The sequence below is a fragment of the Phascolarctos cinereus genome, unplaced genomic scaffold (assembly GCF_003287225.1).
Source record: "Phascolarctos cinereus isolate Bilbo 61053 unplaced genomic scaffold, phaCin_HiC Scaffold_4;HRSCAF=312, whole genome shotgun sequence".
Taxonomy (NCBI): domain Eukaryota; kingdom Metazoa; phylum Chordata; class Mammalia; order Diprotodontia; family Phascolarctidae; genus Phascolarctos; species Phascolarctos cinereus.
Window position 1 is genome coordinate 720065767 of NW_027555847.1, and position 25606 is coordinate 720091372.

The window sequence follows — 25606 nt, forward strand, 5'->3', positions numbered from 1 at the left end:
TCTACCACCTCATGTTTATTGGAAGGCACTGATTTGTCTACATAGGAGGTGGTGCAAAGAGAAATGGGATGTAATCCCTGCTCTGAAGGCACTTGCCATCCACAGGGGAAATAGATGAGCACAAATGACTAGTGAAGTGTGGAAGATCTGTGTCATGAGATAAGCCATGTGTAGAAGTAAGAGCTTTCAGATCACAGAGTAGGGACACTGGCCTGCCCTGGGTTGTGGAGCTGGGATTTGAACCCAAGTCCCTGCACTCCAAATGCAGGGCTCTCTCCACTGCCCCGGGATCAGAATATGGTGAGGAGAGTGCACTTTTCTTTAGCACTTTAAGGTTCTTTCTTCTTGACAGCCTTTAGAAGGACAGGATCTATTATTACTCCAATTTTACAGAAGACTGAGTAAATTGAGATTTTGAGAGGTACATCACTTTCACATGGTCATTGAGCTCCACAAAGCATTAGAGCTGGTATGTAAGTACAGATCATATCTGTGACATGCTTTGTAACCCTTAGCCCCATATGAGTGTCAGCTGTACTGTGTCTGCAAGGACCAGGGATCTTTTTGTTTATGCCATGTGTCAGCTCAAAAAAAGGGGTACAGAGACACAGTATATTAGAGCCAAAAGGGACTCCACCCTGAAGGCCTGGGAAGATTTTTAAAAAATTTTATTAATGGCTTTTGTTTTTATGCGCTCAGATTTCCTCCTGTATCCTCCTCCCCCCCCCTTTTCCCAGAAAGGAATCCCTTAAAACAAATAATTTGGAAAAGATTAATTTTAATGAGACCAGGGGAGCGGGAAGGGAGGGAAAGGAGTAAGCATTCGTGAAGTCCCCATGTTACGTGCCAGGCTTTGTGCACTTCACAAATCGTTGAGAATGGCCCAGACACGGCCATCCTCCTCCATGCTGGCTGCTGGGGGTGGATGACCTTGGACCACCCAAGCCCACGCTGTGAATGGCTCTTAGGCATTTCTGCCCTAGAGCACTCGGGCCGTTCTCATTGATCATAACTAGTGAAGATGGAGCAGTCAGTCAGACAGACTAAAGCTATGGGAAAAACCTGGCAGTATGTGCCGTGTTTGGTGAGGGGTCTTACCATGCTTGGGATTGAAGTCGTTGCCTACATTGTTTCTCTGGCTCTGCTTTCTTCACTTTGTATCAGTCGGTTTATATAAATCTGCCCGTGCTTCTCTGTATTCATCACATTTCTTTTTTTAAATCGTATTTCTTTTATTTTTTGCTTTTAGGCACTTGGGGTTAAGTGACTTGCCCAGGGTCACACAGCTAGTAAGTGTCAAGTGTTTGGTCTGAGGCCAGATTTGAACTCGGTTCCTCCTGACTTCAGGGCCTGTGCTCTATCCACTGCGCCACCCAGCTGCCCCCTTAGTCATGATATTTCTTGAAGTGATAATTTGTAAAACGCTTAGCTGAGTGGCTGGCACATAGAGGTGCTTCATAAATGCTTGTCACCTTCCCCTCTTGTTTCATCCAGCAGAGCCATACTCCAGGACATTCACATTCCACAGCTGGTTTCCAGGGGTGGGGAGCCTTTGGCCTCAGGTGCGGCCAGTGAACGACCATTCACTGGCCACACTTGAGGACCTAGAGGGCCACATGTGGCCTCGAGACCAAAGGTTCCCCACCCCTGGTTTAGCCATTCCCCAGTTGAAGGTAAATTAGCCCTTAGTCATTGAGTGGGTGTTGCCTCAGACAAACTGAGGCCTGGGAAAGACGTTAATTTAAAAAGTCCGAGGTTACCCACTGCACCCCAGGCCATCAGCAGTCATCTGGACTTCTGTCTTGCCATTAGACTTCAGTGACTCTGTAGGAGAGAGTGAGGCCCACTGCTTTGCAGAGCTCTCCCTCCCTCAAATCCAATTCCGGAGCAAGTCAAGGCATCCCCCTCCTGATGTCACCGGCCCTCTTTAAGAAGGAAGGACAAACAACACCGGCTTTATGACTGTTAGCCTATTTGATCCTCACAACCCTGTGAGGTAGGTACTACTGTTGTCTGTATTTTACAGTTGAGGAACGGAGGTGAGACAGTTAGAGACAGAAGTGAAGTGACTTGCCCAAGGTCACACAGCTAGCAAGCTTTTGAGGTTGGATTTGACTTGGGTCTTCATGACTCCAGGCCTAGCAGTCAGTCAGTCAGTCAGTTAAATCCATATCCACTATGCCACCTAGGTAAGATAAGGAAGGCTTCCGGAAGGAGATGAACCTGGAGGAATGGGAAGGATCCTGAAAGGAAAGCTAGGGGTTGGAAGGTGAAGGGGCAACGTAAGTAAAGTCACAAGGACTCACATTCTGTTCTAACTTGGGTGAGAGTGTTGAGCTGATCAGAAGCCAGAGTCGAGAGGCAGGGAGATTTCCCCAAGGAATCCTGGGATTTGGGTCTAAGCTCTGATAGCCCAGAGCTAAGTGGGGCTCTGCCCCACCTTCCAACCTGCAGGAGCCTTGGTTTCTTCATGTGTAGATTGGGGGTCATGACCCACAGCCTACTTCACAGTTGTTTTTGGTGGGGGAGATGTTTTGCAGACCTTGTATATATGTGTATATATGTGAGTTAGTATTGTTACCTACAGAGGACAGACCAGGTGAGGTTTCCAGAAGCTTTAGATACCCACTGAGTCATTTTACAGATGAGGAAACTGAGGCTCAAAGGAGAGAAGAGAATTTGCCCATGGTGATAGTGTTAGTAAGAAGTTGGGTCTGTGACCTCCCGACTCCCAGTCCCAGCAGGGGCTTTGGCTTCAGAACCTACCCGATTTGGGGGAGGGGGAGGAGAAAGGGTTGAAAACCCTCTTGGGTAAACGGTACAATATGGTCTTACCCCTTGTTTTCCATTTTCTCGGTGTATCCTTTGCAACTCACTGCGCCTGGCGCATAGTAGGTGCTTTCCTAATGCTTGCTGAATGAGCTGGGAGGAATCCGACTCCTGTCCTTTGCAGCCTCCTCGGAGCCCCAAGAATTATTGTGGTACAAGCCTCCCAGAGCCAGGCTGGGGTGGGCGGGCCAGACGGCAGACACACTCACCCACACTCATTCACTCCGGCTCTGTGTCTGTCACGCTCTTTCGCTCTCTCTCGCTCTCTCTCGCTCTCTCTCTCGCTCTCTCTCTCTCTCTCTCTCTCTCTCTCTCTCTCTCTCTCTCCCTCTCTTTCTCCTCTCTTTCCCCCTCTCTCCAGGCTGTTCCTGGTCCTCCGCACGGGGCCTGGGACCCTGCCTCCCAGTCCACTCCTCCCTGGGGAGCAGCCCCTCCCCTTCCTCCGCCTGCCCCTCCCTCCACGATTCAGGGGGTGGTGCCCGAGAAGAAAGCTCCCTTGACAGCCAGCCTCTGCCCAGAATGCCCTCCGCCTCCCGAGGGTGCGAGGGAGGCCCGTGCCGTGGCAGGTTAGGGTCATGAGCCCCCAGACGGGTGGCCCGGAGCCCTGGCCCTCCTCCAACCCCGGAGGCAGAGGTGAGGGAGAGACGGGCCCTGCCATGTAGCTTCTCGGGACAGGTTCGCCGAGCCTGGGGAGCGAGTGTTGGAGATGGGTGCTTACTGGTCTGTCCCGACTTACTTCACTTCCAGAGATCCTTTTCGGTGAGTGGCCGCTGGTCCCTTTCCCCAGCCTGTGGAATGGCGTGGGCAGAAGGGGACTGGACTGGGGAAGGGACGAAGGCATGTAGCCAGAGCTGCACGCTCAGGCCCTGGGGGGCTCAGCTTGCCTGCTCTGGCACCCCGGGTCACCCCCCCCATGCCTGCTGCTGCCTTCTGCTGGGGTGGCCGCCCGGCTGGTTTTCCGATGCCTTTCCTGCTAGGCCTGAGCCCTGTTACCTGCTGTGGAGTTTGTAGGAGTGGCTTGGTCATGTGGATGGCCAGGCTGGCTGGTCAGTCCGAGAGCCTCTGGTTAAGGCCGGGAGCTGGCCCTTGGTCACATCAAGGCCCCAAGAGATTTCGAGCTAGTCCAGGGACTTCGGAGATAATCTGATTAGTGGAGGAAGTGTAACAGCTCTAGACTTCCCCCCAGAGGGGGAAGCCACTTGCCCTAGGATACTCAGATAAGAAGTAGCAGAGTCGGGCTCCGAGTTTGCGGCCAGTGCTGTTCTCGGTGACCACGGGGCCCTGCTCTTGTCTGTGGGCATGGCTGAGGAAAGACTTGTCAGTGGAGCTGTTTAGAGGTGGAATGGGCCTCTTGGGAAGGTGGCTGAGTTCCCATTCCCTCAAGGTCTCCAGGCCTGGCCTAGAAGGACTAGGGACCATTCATGGCCTGTTAGAAGGGAGCCTAGACTTGGCAAGGCCATGATCCTTGACCCCCAGGATTTAGGGCCAGCACTTACATGTTCTCAGTGTAGATACCATTTTCTAGAATATCTGAAAGGTTTGGGGAGTACTTCTACCCACACCCTCATTGTTCTCAGCAGAGAGTCCCACACTTTCTTAGCTGTTTTATGGGGAAGTGACCCTAAGGATTGGGGGCGGGTCCTCTCCCTACTTTGGAACTCTGGGTAGGGAGGGGTTCAGATCTGTTTTGGAGTGGGTGAGGTATGACTTGTTTCCTCCATCTCTGGTTTACACCTTACCCCACCCCACCCATCTCTGAATTGAGGCTGCTGAAGGGGGTTTCAGGCCCTTAGGGCCTCCTGAATGGAGCCGTTCCTGGCTGGGGTGTGGCTTGTTTTCTTTAGATTCTGGGGAAGGTTCCGGAGGCCTCTCCCATGCAGGTGGCCTAGTCACCTTCTACCAGCTGGCCTAATAAGAGCCACCTACTCCAGAAGGATCTGGGCCCGTCTTGACCCCAGGGCAAGGTAAAGAAGGGTAACCCTGGGGCCTGAGAGAGGCCTCAGGAAAAGGGCGGAATGTACGTTGAGTTTGCTAAACTCTTCACCAAAAACTGCAGCTGTGGCCAGTCAGGTACTCTTGGAATTCTGTGGTTTGGGATCATAGGATCTCAGACCTGAAGGTGCCTCAGAGATGGCCCATTCCCCCCAGCCGGGGCATGCTGGTGGTAGGGAGCAGAGTCAACTCCAGAATCCCAAATCTAGTCCTTTGTCAGTTTCTACAGGCTACCTCCATTCCCAATCACTTGTTCCCCCCAGCTGCCCTTGTTTCTCCGAGTTCCTAGGCAGCTCAGTGGTACAGGCCTGGTCCTGGAGTCAGGAAGGCCCCAAGCCCTAATCTAGCATCAGACATTCACTGCGCGACCCCTGGCAAGTCACTTAACTTCTATATGCCTCAGTTTCCTGATCTATAAAACACCTGAACCTCCCAGGGTGGTTGTGAGGATCAAAACGAGACAAAATTTATAATATATTTAGCATAGTTCCTGGCACACACTAGGTGCTTAATAACTGTGTCTTTTCTTCCTTTCCTCCTTTTCCCTTTTGCCATTTTTCTCCCTGGTCCTTTATCGGTCAGGGGTATCAGCTTGGTGTTTGGCTTTGCTGATAGACACTCCAAGTGATTGATAGACTGAATGTGTCTGTTGATCCAGGCCTCAGAGGATGGCAGGATACTCTAGAGGAAATTCCTAAAGGAAATGTTTGTAAGCAGCTTGTGAGGACAGGTTTTGTTCCAGAGAACAAAGAGACCGAAAGGGTCTGGGTGCTAATGAAGGAGGTCAGTTGTGGGGACTCTGATTTAAAAATCCCTTCCTTGTCCCCCTTGAAATGGCCTAGTGGAAAGGGCTCCCCTTGGAGTCGAGAGAGCTGGAGATCATGGCTCTCATCCCTTGCCCAGACCTCAGTTTCCTTTCTGTAAAATGAGGGGATTGGGCTGGAAGATCTCTGAGGATGCTCTTGATGCTCTGACCTAGGCTGAAGGCCCCGTGCAGTGAATTCCTGGCGGAATGCCTGAGGTGGTTCATTCACTGGTCATTCTTCCCCCGCTCCTCACAGGGTTATCACAAAGATAGGGAGCATTCCCAGAGCGCTAAAAGGTTTGCAGAGTGCTTCACAAACATCAGCCTGGGAAGTAGGGGCTATTTTTGTCCCTATTTTACAGATGAGGAAACTTGAAGCAGACAGATATTAGGAAAATGTTTTCAAGTCATAAAATAGTATTAGATCTCACGATGTAACAATCATTCACGTTTACCTTAATTCTGGAGAATGGGGTGGGGGACGTGGTCTTTCACCACAAGTTTTAGTATGTTTCTTCCTAGAGCTCAGGAATGTAGTATCCCATGGAATCTGTGGCTCTCTCAAGGTTGGACCTTCCTCAGACCCAAGTGAATTTTCAGCTTAGCTCCCTGAGCCAGAGAGCTCAAAACCTGAACATTTGGGTTCAGTGTGATGACCCTCAATGCCATCTGGTTGCTTTGTATCCCCAGGCCTTCTGTTTGCCCAGCTGGGAAGCCGGAGATAGTTAAGCTGGACCTATCCCCTCCCCCATCCTAAAGCCCTAGACCAGAACTTTGTCAAATTCCTCAGACCTCAGGGGGTGGGGGGTGGAGAGGGTGACCCTCTGCTACATCACTGGCTTTCTAAGCTGGGGTAGCCAGAAGTCTTTCTGCATGGGCCCGGGTGCTTTTTCCCTTCCTCGGGAGCCATCTCTCACCAGTAAGTCCCAGAGTCCGTACTGGAGCCCCAGTGCTGGGATAGCCTCAGGAGTGATGCAGCTAGATTCCAGGGAGGCATGCTGGGATCTGGCGGGTGGGACACACAGAACTGTACTTCCATCCTAAAGGAATGTAATTGCCCTGTTTGGCCAGCTCTCAGCTCTACTCCAGATAGCTGGGTGTCTCACCCCATCCCTCCATAAAACCATTTGGACTGGGCAGGTGGCATAATTACAAGCTGTGCTTTAGTTGAAGAACAAAACCCAAATTAGACCATTATTCACAAAGCAGGATTTGTCACTTGACCAGAGGAATTCAGCCCAGGGCTCCCTCCCCCCACAAACTGACCCCAGGATCTGGTTGGTGTTCCCCGTTCTTCAGCTGGGAGGCAAGATGGCCCAGGAAGGGCCAGGCCTGGCACTTGGAGGCTGGAGGCAGGTTGGTCAGGTTTTCAGAGCTTGGTTTTCTGCATCTAAAAAGGAGAGGGTTGAACCATCAGTCCACAGCTGGGGGTCTGGGATTTGTGGGACCTTGAGCAAGTCACATGACTTTCCAGGCCCCTCATTTCTAAGATATCAATAATAATACTTTTATGTGACCCACTTCACTGGATTCTTCTAAGAAAAGCTATAGAGCTTGATGGAAATGTGAGCTGTTTAGTATTAAGGGAATATTAACTTCTGAGGCCCAACTTTCATCCTCTTGGAACCCAAAGGGAAAACTCCAGAAATACTTTACAGGTTTCTCCTCTCCAAGCAGAGCCTGGCCCTAGGGCATATTCATTGTTGACCCCTGCTCCCCAGACCCCAAAGGGGATTTCAAATAAAACTCCTGCCTGCTCTGCTCTGGGGAATGAAGTCCCAGGAATGCCACCTCCCCCAGACTCCCACCCCCCCAAAGTGGATTTATACTGGGACATTCTTAGCTTCCATTTCTGCTGGATTCTGATTTTTCTAGGAAGACTGAAAACATGGTCATAGGAACTTGAGGTCAGGCATTGAGAAGAACGTCAGGCCACTAGGAATGTCCTAAGAATGGCGACCCTGCGTCAGACTGCTTTTTCTCTCCTAGTGCCTAGCCCAGAGTAGTCACTGTGGACGCAGGGCAGCTGTTGCTAGACGGAAGGCGGTTCTTTTGGGACGCCTCCTGCTGCTCCTCAGGGGGTGGGGTGGATAGAGGAGTGGCCTTCTAGTCAGAGGACTTAGTCCAGGGCTGGGAGACTCTGGACAAGCCTCCTCATCTCTCTCAACGTGTTTCACAAACATCTGTAAAAAGATGATGGTGAGGGCCGCACCAACCACATGGGGTTGTGGTGAGCTTCAGATGAGATGATATAGGTCCAGCACTTTGCCAGCTTGAAATCTCTATAACACCGAAGCTCTTCCTCTGACTGTTACTGGTGTGGCACCAGCCAAGGCCTAGACTCTGACCTAGGCTAACTGGCCTTGAGGAGCTGTGTTAGCCCTGCGCACAGGGGGCTCAGAGGCCCGAGGCTCTATCCATAGTGAGACCTTCTTCCTAGGGTTCTTTTTTGGGTAATTATTTCGGTGTAATTGACTTCCCTTGCAATCCTGTTCTGTTTTGTGCATTTACAAACATGGTTCTGAGAAGGGGCCCATGGCCTTAGCCAGAATGATTGCCCAGGGGGTCCATGGCCCAGCAGAGGTGAGGAGCCCCTCCTCTAAGGTTCATTTTGTTCAGTGATGCTCCTTCTAATACTAGGCCCATGAATGGGATTGTGTCATCTCCCTGAGGGGGGCCTGCAGAATTTAGGAAAGCTCATGCATTTTTCTGTGCCTAATCTTGAGCCTCTTCTCTTTTCTTCCCTTGGCTGTCTTTCCCTTCTCCCTTCCTGCTTGTTTTATTAATTCATTTTATTTATACCCTCTAGTGTCTGTTTCTTGGTGTTGGGTTTTCCTTGCTGTATTATCTAGTGACCAGCCAGCCTTCTGGTGATGAGCCATTGAGCAGTGATCCATTGCCAGGATTCCTATGTTTCTGGCTTGCTAAGACTTAGCTAGTTTGTATAAGCATAACCTTTGAGAGCCCAGGGTATGGCCAGGAATCATAATAAGACTTAGCAGAAGTAACACTTTGTAGTCCAAGGTTAATTAGGAAGCCTCCCTTAAACTCTTCTGACCTTCTTCTTTGGAATTATCTTTAGGCCTTCTGGGTCAGGAGAGAGCTAGCAGGCCCTTGTGCAGCTGCCTCCCCTAGTCTTCATTGTTCTTAGAATGCCGTGGTAGGTCAGAGCTTTGGCCGTTTATCTGGACTTTAAAGACATCCATTTAGTATAGCCACATACAGGTATTCCATAGAGACACCATGTGCCACCCTCTGAACCAGGCATTCTTCTGAACAAGCTGACTCGTCTCCTGCTTGTCTGTACTCGTCTCTACCTGACATCCCTCCCCGCCTCAGGATCACCCAACCGGGGACGTTTACCACAAACAAAAGCAGGATATTGGCAGTGAAGGGTAGGACATGTTCTCATTCTCCCCTTGCCCTCCGGCTCTCCTGTACACATACCACTGGGAGGGTGGGACGGGTCCCAGGCCTCTGGCCTGGGTACATTAATGAGCATGTCACGTGGACCCCTCTCTCCTGAAAATGAGAGGGTTGCATGAAACTGAAAGTTGGAAAGGGATCTTAGAAGCCATTTTACAGAAGAGGAAGCTGTGGTCAAGTGATTTGCCCATGGTCACCTGAGTTTTGAACCCAGGTCCTCCCACTATAATATACAATGTACAATAAGAACTCCAGGACTTGGGGTGGCAAGGGCTGGCGGGGGGGGGGTTGTCAGGGAAAGTGTCTTGAAAGAGTTGGGTTTGAGCCTTGAACAGTGAATAGCATTTTGGATAGGTGAAGAGGAAGTTTATTCCAGTGGGGAATGGTATCAAGGGGTTTATGGAGGAGCATCGTGGGACATAACGCTAGAAAGTTAGGTATCACGCAGTTTGGGCATGCTGCCTTTCATTGGGACATAACTGGTTCAGGGATATTTTCTCTCCCCACAACCCTGGAGTTCTGTCCACTCCTAGCACTTTGCCTAGCATTGCGTACACAGTGATGTCCTGGAATCCCATTATGCCCAGCCCATAGCTGAGTGGGAATTTCTCATGTAACATTTGTGACCAGTGCCCCTCCAGCTTCTCCTCGAAGCATTGAGGAGAGGGAACCCAGAACCTATCAAGGCAGTCCATTGCACTTGGTAGCTCAAAGGTGCTGCACAGAGGCTTGCCAAGGGGCAGCTAGGTGGCCTAGTGGATAGAGCACCGGCCCTGGATTCAGGAGGACCTGAGTTCAAATCCAGCCTCAGACACATTAATACTTACTAGCTGTGTGACCCTGGGCAAGTCACTTAACCCCATTGCCTAGCCAAAAAAAACAAAACAAAACCAAAAAACACAAAGGCTTTCAGAGTCCTGAGTGCTCATTGTGACTGTTCTGGTTTTATCGCTGTTACTCCTAAGAGTTACAGGTGGTATTTAAAGGAGATTCCAAGTAAGGGAATATGAGGCAACATGAGGGGAAACTCTAGTATGAGGACCATCATGTGTGAGTTTGCTCTTACATTGAGATATCTGTCTGTCTGTCTATCTGTCTGTTATCTTTCCACTTTGGATGATCACCTTGGGGGGAGGGGTCAGTCACAGGTCACAGGTGATAAAGTGGATAGAACATGAGACCTGAAGTCATGAAGACCTGAGTTCAAATCCAACCTCAGACACTTCTTAGCTGTGTGATCCTGGACAAGACTCTTCACTGCTCTCTGCCTCAGCTTCCTCATCTGTAAAATAGGGAGAGTAACAGCACCTCTCTCTCAGGGCTGTTGTTGGGAGGATCAAATGAGATCCTATTTCTAGTGCTCTGCGGACCTCAAAGTGCCGAGGAGCTGCCAGGCAGGGAGTGAGCAAGTGAGCACTCTCCACCGTCCTCTCCATTCTGAGATCTCATGACAGCTCAGCTGGAGTGGGAGACTCTGAGCAAAATCACGTCACATCAATTCAGCAAGCACCCACTGTGTGCTAGGCGCTGTGTTCGACTTTGGAGAGCCAAAGACAAAAAAGTAATTGTCTCTCCCCTTCAGGAGAGCACAAGAATAAATACAAAATATAGCAGATGCAGGGTATTTTGAGGGGTGAGGAGGAGGGAAAACCCAGACTGGGAGATCAGGAAGAGCCTCTTCCAGGAGACGGCCTCTGAAGGGATCTAAGAGTACGAGGATCCCATGCTCAGAGTAGGAAAGCTTTTGAAGTGCCCACCGGCGGAGGAGCCTGCATAGGCCTCCAAAGGAAGCCGTGTGAGTTTAGGCTTCAAGGAGAGGATAATGGGCAGTGTCAAAAAGAGGGAGGGGAGATAATGCAGGGAGCCCATGGATTTATTTTTTCAGTCTCTCAGTGACTACATTTTAATATAATTGGTCTCCTTTGTAATCCTCGCATTTAAAATATTGCAAGAAGGGGTCCATAGGCTTCCTCAGATCCCCAAACGGGTCTGGCATGGTCGAGTCTCTGCTGGAAAGCCATATGGTCCTAGCAAGCTGGAAAGGTCCTGAGTATGGTCTCAAACTTGTGTGGTCCAGGGGGTCAACCTGGGGTCAAGAGAGGCTCCTTCCTGGGGGCCAGAGTCCTCCCCGTAGAAAAGAGTGGAGCCGGCACTCACCTCCAAGATGACTCTTGCTGGGTGTCTGGATGCATACATGAATACCCTGCTGTTTGCAAGAGCACCAAGTGTGGTGGTGAAGGGACAAAGTGGGTCTGAGGCAACTAGCGGAATGTGAGCAGAGATTAGCATTCAGGCCAGTGTCGGAACGGAGCGACGTGCAGTGCCGAGGGAATTAGCGCCGAGTTGAACGCCCGCCGTAACAGAGGCTGTGGCCTCCTCCGTTCAAGGCTAGTCCCTGGCTCCTCTGAGGAGGAATCATTAAACAGCCTCTTTCTGTCTCTTAGCTTTGAGTTGGAGAGAACGTAATCAGTCTTTCCACCGGCAATGCTGGACGTGGAGACAGAAAACCCAGGAGTGGATTGTAGAGCCCCAGCTTCAGCTGGTCAGTCAGTCAGCAGACGCTGGTGATGTGCTAGGCACTGCTAGTATTGCCCATATAGCCACAATAAAAGTCAGTTTCCTCTTCTGTAAGATGGGAAGACTCCAAGAGCCAGCCACCTCACAGGGTGTGGTGAGAAACCATGGGTAACCACACCAAGCCCTGCACCAGGAGCACTGGACCTCCACAGAGTCCCCCAGTATTTGTTCCTCTTCTGTTTCAGGTGTTCAGAATGTCAGGACCCTCTCACCAACTGGTACTATGAAAAGGACGGGAAGCTTTATTGCCACAAGGATTACTGGGGGAAGTTTGGAGAATTCTGCCATGGCTGCTCGCTACTCATGACGGGGCCTGTCATGGTAAGGACTTGGTTCTCCTCTTAGTCCTTTCCTGGACTGTAAGAAGTTCAACAAGTGTCTCCAGTTGCTTATGTGTTCCTCATTCTCTTCTACCACCTGGGGCTTCTCCCACTCAGGAAACAGTCCAAGGAAATAAGGGCCTGGGGCTTACAGAGTGCTCCCAGAAGGGCAGCCCCTGATCCAGAACCGAGTGGCATAAAGGAGCCAGTCTGTCACAGAGTGAGCTTGGAGATTAATGAAGGGAGACCAGGAGGGAGGAGTCAGAGCGAGCTTGCAGAAAGAGCTGTAAAAGCCCTGACCCCCTTTGACCTGAGGTCCTTTTCATCCCAACTCCACCCTCACCCCCAAAACAGCGAGACGATAGTTCCTGACCTCAAGGAGCTCAGACTCTAGGGGAGGATGAGACAGGGACACAGATAAATGTGATCGGGGCAAAGGAGGGAGCTGTGTGGGCTAAGTGAATTTCAGGAGGACAAGGTCACCTTCAGCTGGAAGGTCAGGGATAGCTGAGCTGGCCCTGGAAGGGAAAGGAGAGGTGGCCAAGACAAGGGCAGAAATCATTTTGGTTTGGTGGGAGCCTCCACAGATGCACCAGAGCTGACAGAGCCAGCCATCCCTTGGGGGTACCAGGCAGAGGCCTCATGGGACGGAGGACAGAGGACAGTTAGGCTTTAAATCAGGACAGGCAGGGAAGGCATTTCACCTCTTAATGACCCAAGCAACTCTTTTGCTTTTTTTTGGTGAGGCAGTCAGGGTTAAGTGACTTGCCCAGGATCACGCAGCTAGTAAGTGTCAAGTGTCTGAAGCCATATTTGAACTCAGGTCCTCCTGACTCCAAGGCCAGAGCTCTATCTACTGCACCACCTAGCTGCCCCTCAAGCAGGTCTTTTAAGACTGTCCAGTGCTGGTGGGTGCTGGTGGAAGGAGTTTCCTCGGAGAGGAACCCCTCTGGCTTCCCATTGCCAGGAGTCAGTGAGCAGCCTTCCATGATTTCAGCCAGTGGCACAGGACTGCCTTCTTCTCCAGGCCAGAGTCACTGCCTGAGCAGGAGCTTGGGAACATGAAACAGAGATTGGAAGGAGAAGTGGCTCTGTGGGGCCTGGGCCAGGATGACGACCTGGGTTCAGGTCTCCAGTATCAGGGCTGGATCACCTGGCTACAGCTCTGGCCCAGGGTACCCACTGAGCGGTCTGCAGGGCCGCAGGCCCTCCCAAGGGCCTTCCCCCTCTCCCCTTGCCTGCCCCTCCCTAGGGAAGTGGCACCCGGCAGCGCCGCGATCCTGAGGAAGGAAGGCAGGCCTTGGGGTGGCTCAGAGAGTAGAGAATGGATCCTATACAGCGAGGGAGCGAAGCTTCCTTCGGGAGGAAGACGCCCTGCTCCTGACCCTCGGCCTTCATCGAGGCCTTTGCTGATGAGCTCAGGAAGACGAGAGGGGCTGAGCGTCACACACCATGAGAGAAGTCCCAGTCGCCAAGTCTTAGGGTTATGGGCTTAGAGCTCATAGAGTGCATAGAGCGAGCGTTGGATTTGGAGTCAGCGTGGGCCTTTTACCTCTGAGCCTCAATTTGCTCTTCTGTGAAATGGAAACAGACACCTCTGCTTCCCACCTCACAGCACTGTTGTCATGCAATGATATTTGTAAAATGTTTTGGAAGCTTGGAAGCACCCTAGGGGCCAGGGCTTCACCTGGCTCCAGGAACTTGTTTCTTTTAATATTTTGACAATTGTATTTTGGTAGAATTGATTGGCTTTGCAATTCTTTGATGTTTATTTTGTATATTTAAAAACATGACTTCTAAGTCTGTAACACCAAGAAGGCTGTAAGAACCACTGATCTAGTCAAGTCCTTTCATTTTACAAATGAGAAAGTGGAGACCCGAGAGGCTCATTCAGTCTCTGCCCAGGCTTCCACAAGTCCAGGATGGTGAGCTGGGGACCCAGGCTCTGCTGCTCCCAGCTCTCGGCCCTGCCCTAGGCCTGGTTTCTTTCTGTAAAATGATGGGGGTCCCCCCTCCCCATACTGAAATCCTTTGTTTCCGTAACACCGGGGCTCTCTCTGCCGGTCTCTTGTCTCCTTCGTTGGGTCGGGGTAACGATCCACAATGTAGAGACAGCTTCAGGGTGTGGAGGGGAAAAGGAAGCCGGTGCCCTTTCTGACGTCATCTCTGGAAAGGGCGTCTTGGTGTCCGTCTGCAAGCTCATCGGAGTGTCAGGTGGGGGAGGCTAGGCAGGCGGGTCTGAGGGCTCGCCCTTAAGTGCAGACTCTAGAAAGGTAAAGATGAACGAAAAAACTGCTGCCTTTAGTAAGCACCTCCTGTGTGCCAGGGGCTGTGCTAGACCCTGAGTTGTGGTGCTTTGTCCTTGGCTCTCCAAGAAGACCATGACAGCGGGGAGGTGAAGCCTGGCCGTGCAAGCGAATGGGATCGACATGGGGCGGGGCTGTGCAGAGTCGCCAGCTTCACTTTGTCCTCCGGAGCCACCTGGGGCCGGTGGCCAGATATCGATCAGGGCGACTGCTAATGGCCCCAGATGCAGAGGGAGACCCTGGGAATGCAGAGAAGGAGACAAGCCGTGTCCTAGGGAGCTTCCATCCTAGCAGAGAAGAAAGCAAGGACCTACGCACATACAAACACACACACACAGGAAATTCGAACCAGGAAAAGGCCGGGGTTTTGGAGGTGCGGGGGAGGTGACAAAAGAGCAGTAGTTGGGTGGACGTCAGACAACAGGAAAGGTTCCGTGTAGAAGAGGGTGCTTGTGGTACCTCCTGAGGCAGAGGTGAGGAGGGGGAGGGCATTCCAGGCGTGGGGGACAGCCAGTGCAAAGGCACCAAGATGGGAGATGGCGTGCTTGGAGTGAGAGCGGGGGGGATAGGGGTAACAGCCAATGAATCCACACTGGAAGCCAGAGGTGTTTGGATGGGCTTTTAAGCTTTACTTGCTTTTGAACTGCACTGAGACTTTTGGGACACTCTGTATCTGATCCTGGAGGATAGTTTAGCTAAGACATGATTCTTGCCCTCAAGAAGCTTATAATCTAGTAGGGAGTAAGCTGCCAACACTGATGAACAAACAGCATGACCTGGCAAGTGCCTTTTAAGATGGGAGGTAAGGCAACAGTGTCAAATGCAAATAGAAAGCCTTAGAAAACACCAGATTGACACTAGCTGTACTGTGTTATGTTGTGAGACAGTTCCCAATCCCATTTTAATCTGGTTCTAGGGACCTGGAGCTTTGCGTCTACAGGCTCAGTGCCTCTGAAGTAAGGGGAGAAGGGTCTAGTCACAGAGAACAGTCTGAGGTGTGGAGGCCTGAGCTGGGAGAATCCCTGGCCGAGGAGCTGGAGCTCTCCAGGATGGGCGGTTGGGAGTTGCTGAGGCCGGTCAGGGAGGCCAGAGGCAGGCGTCTCACCCAGGACGTGTCTTAACGACCTCGGAGACCCCTTCCTGCTGAGACTGGGACTCAGTATAGGGATGTGGGTATTTCTCTCCGTTTGGGCCAGAGACCCTTCAGCGAGGCTGGTGGAGTAAACAGGAATGTCTTGTGTTGTCCCTGTGCTAGAACAAGGCATGTACTGCCCTGTTCTGCTTCCGGGCCTGTTCCTGAGAAGTCAGTGTGCTAAGCACATGGCTTATATCGAGGCCCTCTTGGCCTAAGACATTTGGAATGATCAAGTCTCCTGGATAATAGGAGACCTGTCCCATCTCCCTTCTCCCCGTCCTTCCTCCCCACACAGGTAGCTGGAGAATACAAGTATCACCCAGAATGCTTTGCTTGCATGAGCTGCAAGGTGATCATTGAGGATGGAGACGCATACGCCCTGGTTCAGCATTCCACTCTGTACTGGTAAAACGACAGCAGATGCTGCCACTGGGTGGGGGGAGACAGCCTCTGCACAAGCCCCACCCCACTTGCTCCTCTCTAAAATGACCTGCCTACCTCACAGAGTTGTTTAAAGAATCAGTTGAGAACATAGAAATGAAATGACTTGGTTGTAATATAACAAGATTACTCTCAAGTCCACCTCTGCCGAGGAGCCTGCATCCAGAAGTAGCAGAGTGCCTGGGTGTCCCGTGGGCCTTGAGTGGCCTTCCCTGAACAGGAGTGATGGGGATGGGGATTGGCAGGGCCTGTGTGGAGAGAAGAAGCCAGCTCACAGATTGTCTTCTCTGCGTAGTGGCAAGTGCTACAATGAGGTGGTGCTTACACCCATGTTTGAGAGGCTGTCCACGGAGTCCGCCCATGACCAGCTGCCTTACTCCGTCACGCTCATCTCCATGCCAGCCACTACTGAGGGCAAGAGAGGCTTCTCTGTGTCCATCGAAAGTGCCTGCTCCAACTATGCCACCACTGTACAAGTGAATGAGTAAGTATCCAAGACTCCCCAGAGGTGGGCCTGGAGGCTTTCAGAGACTGGGCAGTTCCCCAGTCCCTGCCTGATGGGAAATCCCTTCCCACAGGTTCCCTTCCTGGGCCCCAGGACTTCTTGCCTTCCCTTGCTGTCTGTCAGCCAGCCCTAGGTCTCAGACTTGGGAAAGGCAAAATGGGGCCTGAGGCCTGAAGTGTTGGGTCATGCCATCGTACAGGGCAGGCTGTGCTGTCCCGAGCGAGGGGGGAAGAAATGCCCAGGCGTCTCTGACCCTGCACAAAGGAAGCCCGTCCGGATTCCATATCGATGGCATCTACGTGAATCGGGCTGCTTTGACCTGTCCTCTTCTCCCATTGCATTTCTGTCTCTGTTCAGGGTCAGCCGAATGCACATCAGCCCAAATGTCCGAAATGCCATCCACCCTGGAGATCGGATTCTGGAAATCAACGGGACCCCTGTCCGAACCCTGCGGGTAGAGGAGGTATGTATGCATTCTGGAGCCTTCCATCGTGTCTAGAAAATGATGGCTGACTTATTGCTAGGGAGTAGGCCCAGATCCTAGAGCTTCCCTCTGTCTCCCTGGTCCATCCTTCTTCCCCTTTCTGGACTTGGTAATGAGATGGGGGTGGGGTGGAGTGTAGACTTTGAACATGGGGGGTTGGAGACTGGTGACTTTGGGCAAGTCACTTTTCCTCTAGAGGCCTTTCTTGCTTCCTTACTTGTAAAGTGGAGAACTAGATGATCTCCAAAGTCCCTCCCAGCTCTAATGTCCTGTGATTCTCCTCTTGAGATGCTTGTGATTTCCCACATCCACCTGACTGAGCGAGGTACAGAGAAGAGGCCTCTAGTAAGCTTGTTTAGACAGTGCAGGGTCAGAGCCCCCTCTGAGAACTGAAGACATCCATAAGAGAAGAACATGGTCAGCGGTCAGAGGGTCACCTCCTTGTAGCCTGCTTAGCCACGGAGGGAGGAGAAAGAGAATAGGTGAGGAGAGGCCATCCTCTCTGGAAAGCCAGCCGGCTCACTCCGCTCTCACCTCCAGGTGGAGGACATGATTGGCAAGACGAGCCAGACCCTTCAGCTCTTGATTGAGCACGACCCTGTCTCCCAGCGCCTGGATCACCTACAGTTGGACTCCCGGCTTTCCCCCCACGTGAAGACCGTCAGGGTCCCTCATGCCAGGAGCGCTCTGGACGTCAAGGAGAACCAGGATGGGATGCTGCGCAGGCGATCTCTCAGGTGTGGCCCTGACCTGTGCGAGGCCTGGGGGACAAAGGAATAGGATCGTTCTTGGCCAGCTTTCCCTCATTAGCAGACCTCCCTTAGTAGAGGTCAGGCTCGGCTGGCCAGTCTGGGGTGGTCCACTGGGGCTGAGGAACTTTCTGGACAGGACATCCACAGAGTGAGGGTTGGAGAGCTAGTGAAGGAACCTCAGAAGCTCTGGTCAAACTCATCAGTTGACAGTCAGTTAAGGAGTATTACTGAGCATTGCAGGCACTGTGCCAGGAGACAAGCCGAAGAAAGAAACGGTCCCTTCTTGCACGGAGCTGAGACCAACGGGGAAGACAGCAGGACACACATGAAAGTGAATAAGCGCAAATAACATTCAAACTAGCCAAAGACAAGGCCATTTAGAAGGGAGGGAGGGAGAAGCTGGGCATCACGCAGAAGATGATGCTTGGTCTACACCTTAGGAGAAAAGAGGGGGCCTCTTGGGCCTAGAGGTGAGGAGGGAGGTGGTTCCAGGCACGAAGCATGGCTGGTAGAAAGCTAGAGAAATGGGAGGCGCAGAGAGGGGCAGTTTGGCTGGATCCTGGGGAGGGGAGCAGTGACCCGGGAGACTGTGGGGAAAGGCTCTGAACGCTAGAGAAAGACACTTGAATTTCATCCCAGAGGCCGGGGTTAGCTGAGCAGGCCCGTGGTGAGATCTGAGCTTGTGGAAATGACTTTGGTAGCAGTGTGGCAGCTGGACCGGAGGGAGGCCAATCAGGAAGTTGCTGAATGATTTCAGTGGCGATGGGGGCCAAAGGAAGGGGGGAGCTGGCTGAAGGGAGAGAACGGATAGGGTGCCAGAAAGGGCTGCGAAGGTAGAAGCTGAAAAAGGAAACGCGGACGAGGGCAAGACGGATGTGTGAGAGATCTGTATAAAGATGGTTGTTAAACCCATGAGAGCCAGTGAGGTTCCCAAGAAGAGGAGAGGGCTGAGGGCAGAACCTTGGGGAGCCCCCGAGTTCGGGGAGAGCCAGGAGAGAAGGGTGTTGGGAAAGCCCAGAGAAGAGAGAGAGGCTGGTCAGCTGTGTCTGACAGTCTGACAGGACTGTGAGGAAGACAGAGAAGAGGCCACAGACTGGGCAGGTTCAGGTGAGCGTTGAGGTTAGAATCCAGATTGCAAAGAGCTGAGGAAGAGAGGCCGGTGGGTGTAGACAGCTCATTCTCAGGCTTGGCCGAGGAGAGGAGAGGGGTGGGACAATAGCTTAAGGGGACGCTGGGTCTACCAAAGGCTCTTTAAGGATGAGAGGGACTTGAGTGTGTTTGAGAGCAGCAGGGAAAGAAGTGATCAGTAGCAAGAGTAGAGATGCTGGGTGCTGGGAATGGGTCAGGGACCCATAGGAAGGGGTTGGCCTTGGTGAGAAAGGCTGCCACCGCTTTGGCAGAGACCCCACGGGGGGTTGATGTTCTAGGCTTTTGAGATGAAGAGAGTGTGAAAAGAGGGAGGCCATATCTGCAAGGAATCCCTGCTTCACCTGACACGTGCTCCATCTGCTTCTTGCTTGGAGATCTCCAGGAGAACCTCCCACCCCCACCCCAAGCAGCCTGCCACTTGGACTGACTTCAGGACCGTTGGCAAGCTGTGCAAAGGCCCAGTCTGCTGACCTGTGGCACGGGGTCTCTCCAGTGGTTATCCTAGCACGTGCCCTGCCTGCCTAGGCCCTAACCCTTGTCCCACTGACCATCCTTCCCCAGGCGCAGTAACAGTATTTCCAAGTCCCCGGGCCCCTGCTCCCCCAAGGAGCCTCTGTTGCTCAGCCGAGACATCAGCCGCTCCGAATCTCTGCGCTGCTCGAGCAGCTACTCTCAGCAGATCTTCCGGCCCTGTGACCTGACCCACGGAGAGGTCCTGGGGAAGGGCTTCTTTGGACAGGCTATCAAGGTGAGGACGCGTGGGGGAGCGTCGTCTGTGCTGCCCGTTAGCTCTGTGGGCTGTGTTCAGTTCAGTTAAGCCAGCACGAAGCATGTGCAGCAATCGGCTAATGCAGCATGTTTGGCTGCAACAAGAGAGGCAGTGTGTGGCTGCCCTTCCGTGCTAAGCCTAGCCATTAAAGGGAGACATTTGGAAAGAGAAGTGGCATGACTAGCTCTGTGACCCAGCAGGGGTATGAAGACTAGGTTGGAGGAGGGAGAAAAGAAAGGCTGCTGGGAGGTGGCATGGCGGGGAAGGAGGGGGCAGGCCAGGGGCAGAGCTGCTGACCCTGCATTCTCATCCAGATACTTCTTTCCTTGTTTCTCTGAACCTTCTGGTTCCACCTGGTGAATCCCCACTTAAGCTCATGGAGGGCCTAGAAATGGGAATGCCCATGTCGCATCTGGCTGTAGAGGCCCAGTTAATCCCAAGGGCAGCTTTAGTGTCTGGGTCTCAGTGGCCCCCTCTCTATTAAATCAGTGATTACTTTATCAAACACCTATTCTGGTGGGGCTTTGGGAGGCGAGAGCTGGGTCCTGCCCTGGAACAGCTAGCAGCCTAGGGGACTAATGCTTGTTTTTCTCCTCCTCCCTTTGTGCACATGGATGGGAGGTGGGGCCAGGTAAGCAGTGCATTCCCTGAATCTTAAGTGCATCTTGTCCCAGAGAAGGGAAGGAGAGGCAAGCATGGCGCCTCCCTCACTCCCTGGCTCCCAGTGCCCGGCTGTCCTACAGACCCTGCCCCAAGCGGCTCTGAGTCCCAGTGGCTGGAATCCCTCTTTGTCTTGACACATCATGGATTTTCCCGCTCCATCCTGTCTTGCTTCCCATTTCCTTTTTCTGGTTCGTGGTGTCCACTGTCAAACCAGTTCTTCAGGGAGAAATGTATATTCCCTGATGCGCCCCCCAGACTTCCTGCGTGCTGGCTCTGAATGTGTGTGAACGCTCACGCCCGATGGCGCTCAGAGCCTGGGAGGCCCTGGTGTAGGGGTTCCCAGCCGGAGCCCCGAGGCCCTCAGCCACAGTGTTTCTGTCCAGCCAGCTCAAGAAGCCCCTGCTAGTGAGTTGCCCAGGGATGTCTGCAGTCACTCCTCTGGTCATCCCCTCGATCTTCCAACAGGTGACACACAAGGCTACCGGCAAGGTCATGGTTATGAAGGAGTTGATCCGATGTGACGAGGAGACACAGAAGACTTTCCTAACGGAGGTATGGAGGATGGGCCTTGGAGGCCCTGAGAACAGTCCACCTTCTTCTGTTCTAAGAACCAACTATTCAGAAAGCAGGATGGAAATGACCTTCTTTCAGGGCAGCATTTATTAAGTAGCGACTGTGTGCAAGGCTGAGGTACTAAAGAAATAGCCCTTCCCCTGAGGGCTGTAGCCTGCGGACAGGCCCCCTTTCAGCCCTAGGCTCTTGAAGCTGTGACAAACAGATTGGAGGAGAGAGTGTGCCCTCAGGGCCACTGCTGCGTTTGGCTCTGACCTTCCTTTGGTCCACTTCCTGCCCTCTGCTGTCCAGCCTGACTCACCGCAGAGTCCAGAGGCCTTTGGGTCTGTTCTCCAGGCCGTTGCCTGGGCTGTCATCTGGGCCTTCAAACTGCTTCCTGTGGCCTTTTGTAGGAGGCCTGTCCCGCCCCGTCCCCAGCTACTGGTGCCCTTGTCCCCCAGATGCCCCCAACCCAAATGGGTTTTCTGTATGTCGACGACGATGTAGACGTTGTCTTCCCAAGTGGCCCGGGAGGTCCTTGAGGCCTGAGACTGTCTGTTTTGGGTTTGTGTCCCCAGCAGCTAGCACAGTGCCTTGCATACAGTAGGTACTTAATAAAAGCTTGTTGATTGGTTGCCAGTTGTTTGGAAGATGAATTGAAGAGAAAAAACAGGAAGCCAGAAGACCAGTTAGGAGGCTGGTCCCCTCACAGCCTGAACTAGGTGGTGGTGAGAGCCGAGAGGGCCACAGATGTGGCGATGTGGAGGGAGAAATGAGGCAATCAGCTGGCATGTACTAAGCATCTGCTGTGTGCCAGGCTCTGTGCCGAGGCAGGGGGCACGAGGAAAGGCAGAAGACAGTCCCTGTCCTCAGGGGGCTCCCCATCTAAGGGGAGACAGCGTGCAAACGCCTTTTTATGAGCTATAGGCAGGAAGGCGCCAGCATGAGGGGGATCAGGAAGGGCTTCCTGTGGAAAGGCAGGACCCCCCTCCCCAGGCCTGAAGATAGCCAGGGGAAACACCTGGAGCAGAGAGCTGGAAGGCAGGGGGGCTCCTGGCTCTAGGACCAGCAGGAGAGTGAGTGTCAAGGGATCCCAGTCCATGTGGCCATGGTGATGGAAGGTGGGAGAAGGATTTCAAGAGCCGAAACAGGCCTTTTCTATTTGACCCTGGAGGTGACAGGGAGCTGATTAAACAGGGATCCATGCTTTAGGAAAATGGCTTTGGCAGCTGAGCAGGAGTGGATTCGAGTGAGGGCAGCCCTCTGAAGGGCTGTTGGCCCAGAGTGAGGTGATGAGGGCCTCAGCACCAAGAGGAGAGAAGGGGCTGTAGTGGAGAGATGTTACTGAGGCAGAAATGACCAGACTTGGCAGCTCATTAGATAGAGGGAATGAAAGGGCTGTTCAGGTGACACCTACGTGGCCAGCCCAGGTACTGGGGATCATGATAGTAACCTTGACTATAACAGGAAAGTTTGGAAGAGGGGATGGTTTGGGGGAAAGGAAGAGTTCCATTTGGGACACATTGAATTTAAGATATAGTTGGAAAGGTCCAGGTGGCGATTGCGGAGGTAAGACTAGACTAGAGGTCAGTGGAGAGGTGCAGACTGGGCAGATACGTCTGAGAATCATCAGTATAGAGAGGGAGTTGAATCCGTGGGAACTGATGAGCACTAAGTGAATTAGTATAGAGGGAGAAGAGAAGAGAAGAGAAGAGGACCCGGGAGGAGCCTGAGGGACACCTTCAGTGAGAGGGCGTGACCTAAATTAGAATCCAGCAAAGGAGGCAGGAGCGATCAGAGAGGGAGGGGGAGAACCGGGGGAGAGGGGCAGGGGGAGGGGGGTGTCCCAAAAACCTAGAGAAAAGAGGTTGATCTGCAGCGTCAAAAGCTGCAGAGAGGTCCGGACTGAGGATTGAGAAAAGGCCACTGGATTTGGTGACTGAGAGTTCATTGGTTACTTCGGAGAGAGCAGTATTGGTGGAATAGTGATGGAGGAGGCCAGACTGCAAAGAGTTAAGGGAGTGAAGTGGAGATTTCTACTGTAAACTGGCCTTCTCAGGGAGCTTAGCCACAAATGGGAGGAGAGAGATGGAACTCAGCTAGTGAGGGGTTATGGGGGAGCTGGGAGTGATGTGGTCATGTCTGTAGGCCAAAGCTGGCAGACCAGGAGAGATGCTGTAGATAAGTAAGAGAGTAGGGGTGATAGAGGGGCAGTCTGCTGGAAAAGATGGGATGGGCCGAGTGAGAAGGAAGAATTGTGGATGTCTGCTGAGATCTCAGACCCAGGGACTCCAAGTAGGACTGGTGATGCCCTCCCAGAAGCAGGGCCATGTTAGTGGTGGGATAGAGCCAGTGCAATCTTCCCTGAGAGCTAAAAGTGGGCCCTGAGGAAGACTCTGAAGGGGAAGCTGTGGGAACAGCCGAGGGAAAACTTAGGGACTTTGCTTTGACCGTCGCATCAGCTCCCGTGAATTCAGCCCTCGTCTCTGCTGAGGCTTCTCAGAGTCCTGCCCTGACCTCCCTGTCCACCTCCAGTCTGTCTCTCCCTCCTGCTGCCTTTCAGGCACCACCCATGCTAGCTGTCCGGTAGACATCTTCAACTTACTGTGTCCAAAACGAGCTTCTGAGCTTGTCCCCTGGCCCCCAACCTTCCCTGGGACTGTAGAAGGCTCAGGCTCCCAGCCCAGGAGGCCTGCTCCGCTCCTCACTGTCTCTCACCCCATAGTCTGGCAATTCTAGCTTTGTAGCACATGTCCCGGAGGTGCTGGAGCAGTGGGTCAAGCTTTAGGACTGGAATCAGGGAGATCTGAGCTCAGACCCGGCCTTGAGACACTCAGCAGCAGTAGGATCATAGCCTCTGTCTGTCCCAGCTTCCTCAGGTATAAACTGGTGATGATGACAGTGCTGGCCTGCCAGATTATACAGACACCAACTAGTGAGTCCCTGGGACAGAGGCAGTCCCAAGCTGCCTCCGACAGTCTGTCTTGGTTTTACTTGTCCATCAAGCTGCTCAGTGTCTAATCCCCAGAGGCAGAAGGGGTGCCCTCTCTCTCTGCCCAGCTGGGCTGGCAAGGCCTCACCAGCGATAATGCTCTCTTGCCTCTCAGGTGAAAGTCATGAGGAGCCTGGACCATCCCAATGTGCTCAAGTTTATCGGGGTCCTCTACAAGGACAGGAAGCTGAACCTGCTGACAGAGTACATCGAGGGGGGCACCCTGAAGGACTTCCTGCGAAGCGTGGTCAGTGTGGAGGGCCAGGGTCCCGACGGGTGGGCTCCCAATAGGCTCCCTTGTGTTAGCTCACAGCAGCAGCAGCAGCAAGGAGCATGGCCCTGTTTGGGGTGGGTCCTCATGGGCATCTGATGCCCAGGGCATGTGTGTGTGATGGACAGAACGCTGGGTTTGGAGTCAGAGGACCTAGGTTCAAAGCTAGACTTGTTAACACTGGTGAACAAGTAGTCAGTTTATAACGAACTACCAGTGTGTAGTGGAGGGAGCTTTACGGGTGTGAGGCCCCTCTCTGTCAGTAAGGCTGTATATAACCATGATCTTGTTCCTTGCCCATTTGGGGCCTTAGTTTCCTCATCTGTCAGGATGACCTGGTCTGAGAATCTCAAGCTCTTTCCTGCCCTTGGTCTTCAGCTCTCTCACCTACAAAATAAGGGGGTTGGGCTAGATGGTCACTGAGCGGCTTCCCTTCCCTCCAGCCAGAAGCCCTCGGGCGGGGATAGGACTCAAGGTAGAGACTGACCCCCCTGTATGTCCCCGTGTGGTGCCAAGGGCCTCCCTTAGGGCTGACAGCCCTTCTTATCCTGCAGGACCCATTTCCCTGGCAACAGAAGGTCAGCTTCGCCAAAGGAATCGCCTCTGGGATGGTGAGTATGTCCAGAGGCACTCAAGATCAGGAGATCTGAGTCCAGTCCCAGCTCTACCTGTTAGTAGTTTTATGGTCATGGGAGAGGAAGTGTGTCCATACAGAATCTGATCAGAGGGAGAATCTGATAGGTGCCATGAGCAAGCCAATTGCTTCCAGGGTTCAAGCTGGAAAGGCTTCCTGGAGGAAACAGTGAGTGGGCCGAACTGTGAGAGATGGGGTTTTGACCAGCCCCGTGGGGCGTGTCAGACAGGGACAGTCTGTAGAACTGAAGGGAGCCAAGGCGTGAAGGCAGAGGATGGCCAGCTTTGTCTGGGGAGCAGGGAGAATCCAGTTAGACCAGCAGGTGGAGCCCACCCTGAGAAAGAGGCTGGACAGGCGGTGAGCCCTGGGCTGAGTGGCTTGTCCAGAGGAGCCACGGAAAGTTGTTGAGCAGGGAAGTGACCTTTATTTCTAGGAAGGCTAATATGAACGTAGATGAATCTGGTTGGGACAGAGACTCGTGACCTGGGCTGGAGCTCTGACGGAGGGTGCTGATCATGGTAATGGCAAAGAGGAGGCAGAAGGAGAGAGTGACGGGAGCTGGGGAGGGCGCAGAGATCCCGGGGTCGAGTCACTGAACGGGAACAGACAGCAGGAACCCAAGATGATGGAGGCTTCACACCTGGTGACCAGGAGCGCGGTGATGCTCCCAGCAGACCTAGGGGGGCTGGGGGGAGGGTGGTGGTGTCTGGTTTTGAATATGTTGACGTTGAGGTACCCATGAGAACGACGTAGTGGGACTGGAATGTGGGAGACAGACACACAGACAACCTCAGTGGCCTTGGCGACGAGGAGCCGCTGAGGCCTGCTCAGAGAATGACTTCGAGCGCATGAGCGCAAAGAGCAGGTTTTGAGGCACTTAGGAGTCAGTCGTTGTGGGGGGCGGGGTGCAGTGAAAGCGGTGAGTGTTGATTCCCTTCTTACCAAGGCTAGGGGTGCCCGAGTAAGAGCCAGGCCTCAGGGAGGGCAGGGATGTGGCTGATGTA

General features: G+C 52.9%; 1 protein-coding gene across 1 annotated transcript in view; it reads left to right on the forward strand.

Moving 5' to 3' along the window:
* Positions 1 to 25606, forward strand: part of LIMK2 (LIM domain kinase 2) — a 68776-nt gene that overhangs the window by 35135 nt on the left and 8035 nt on the right. The window contains 9 exon segments of the mRNA XM_020996338.2: positions 11815 to 11950; positions 15686 to 15795; positions 16127 to 16315; positions 16694 to 16799; positions 17361 to 17557; positions 19283 to 19469; positions 20619 to 20705; positions 23813 to 23944; positions 24523 to 24579. Of these exon segments, the coding sequence (XP_020851997.1) occupies positions 11815 to 11950; positions 15686 to 15795; positions 16127 to 16315; positions 16694 to 16799; positions 17361 to 17557; positions 19283 to 19469; positions 20619 to 20705; positions 23813 to 23944; positions 24523 to 24579 (1201 nt within the window).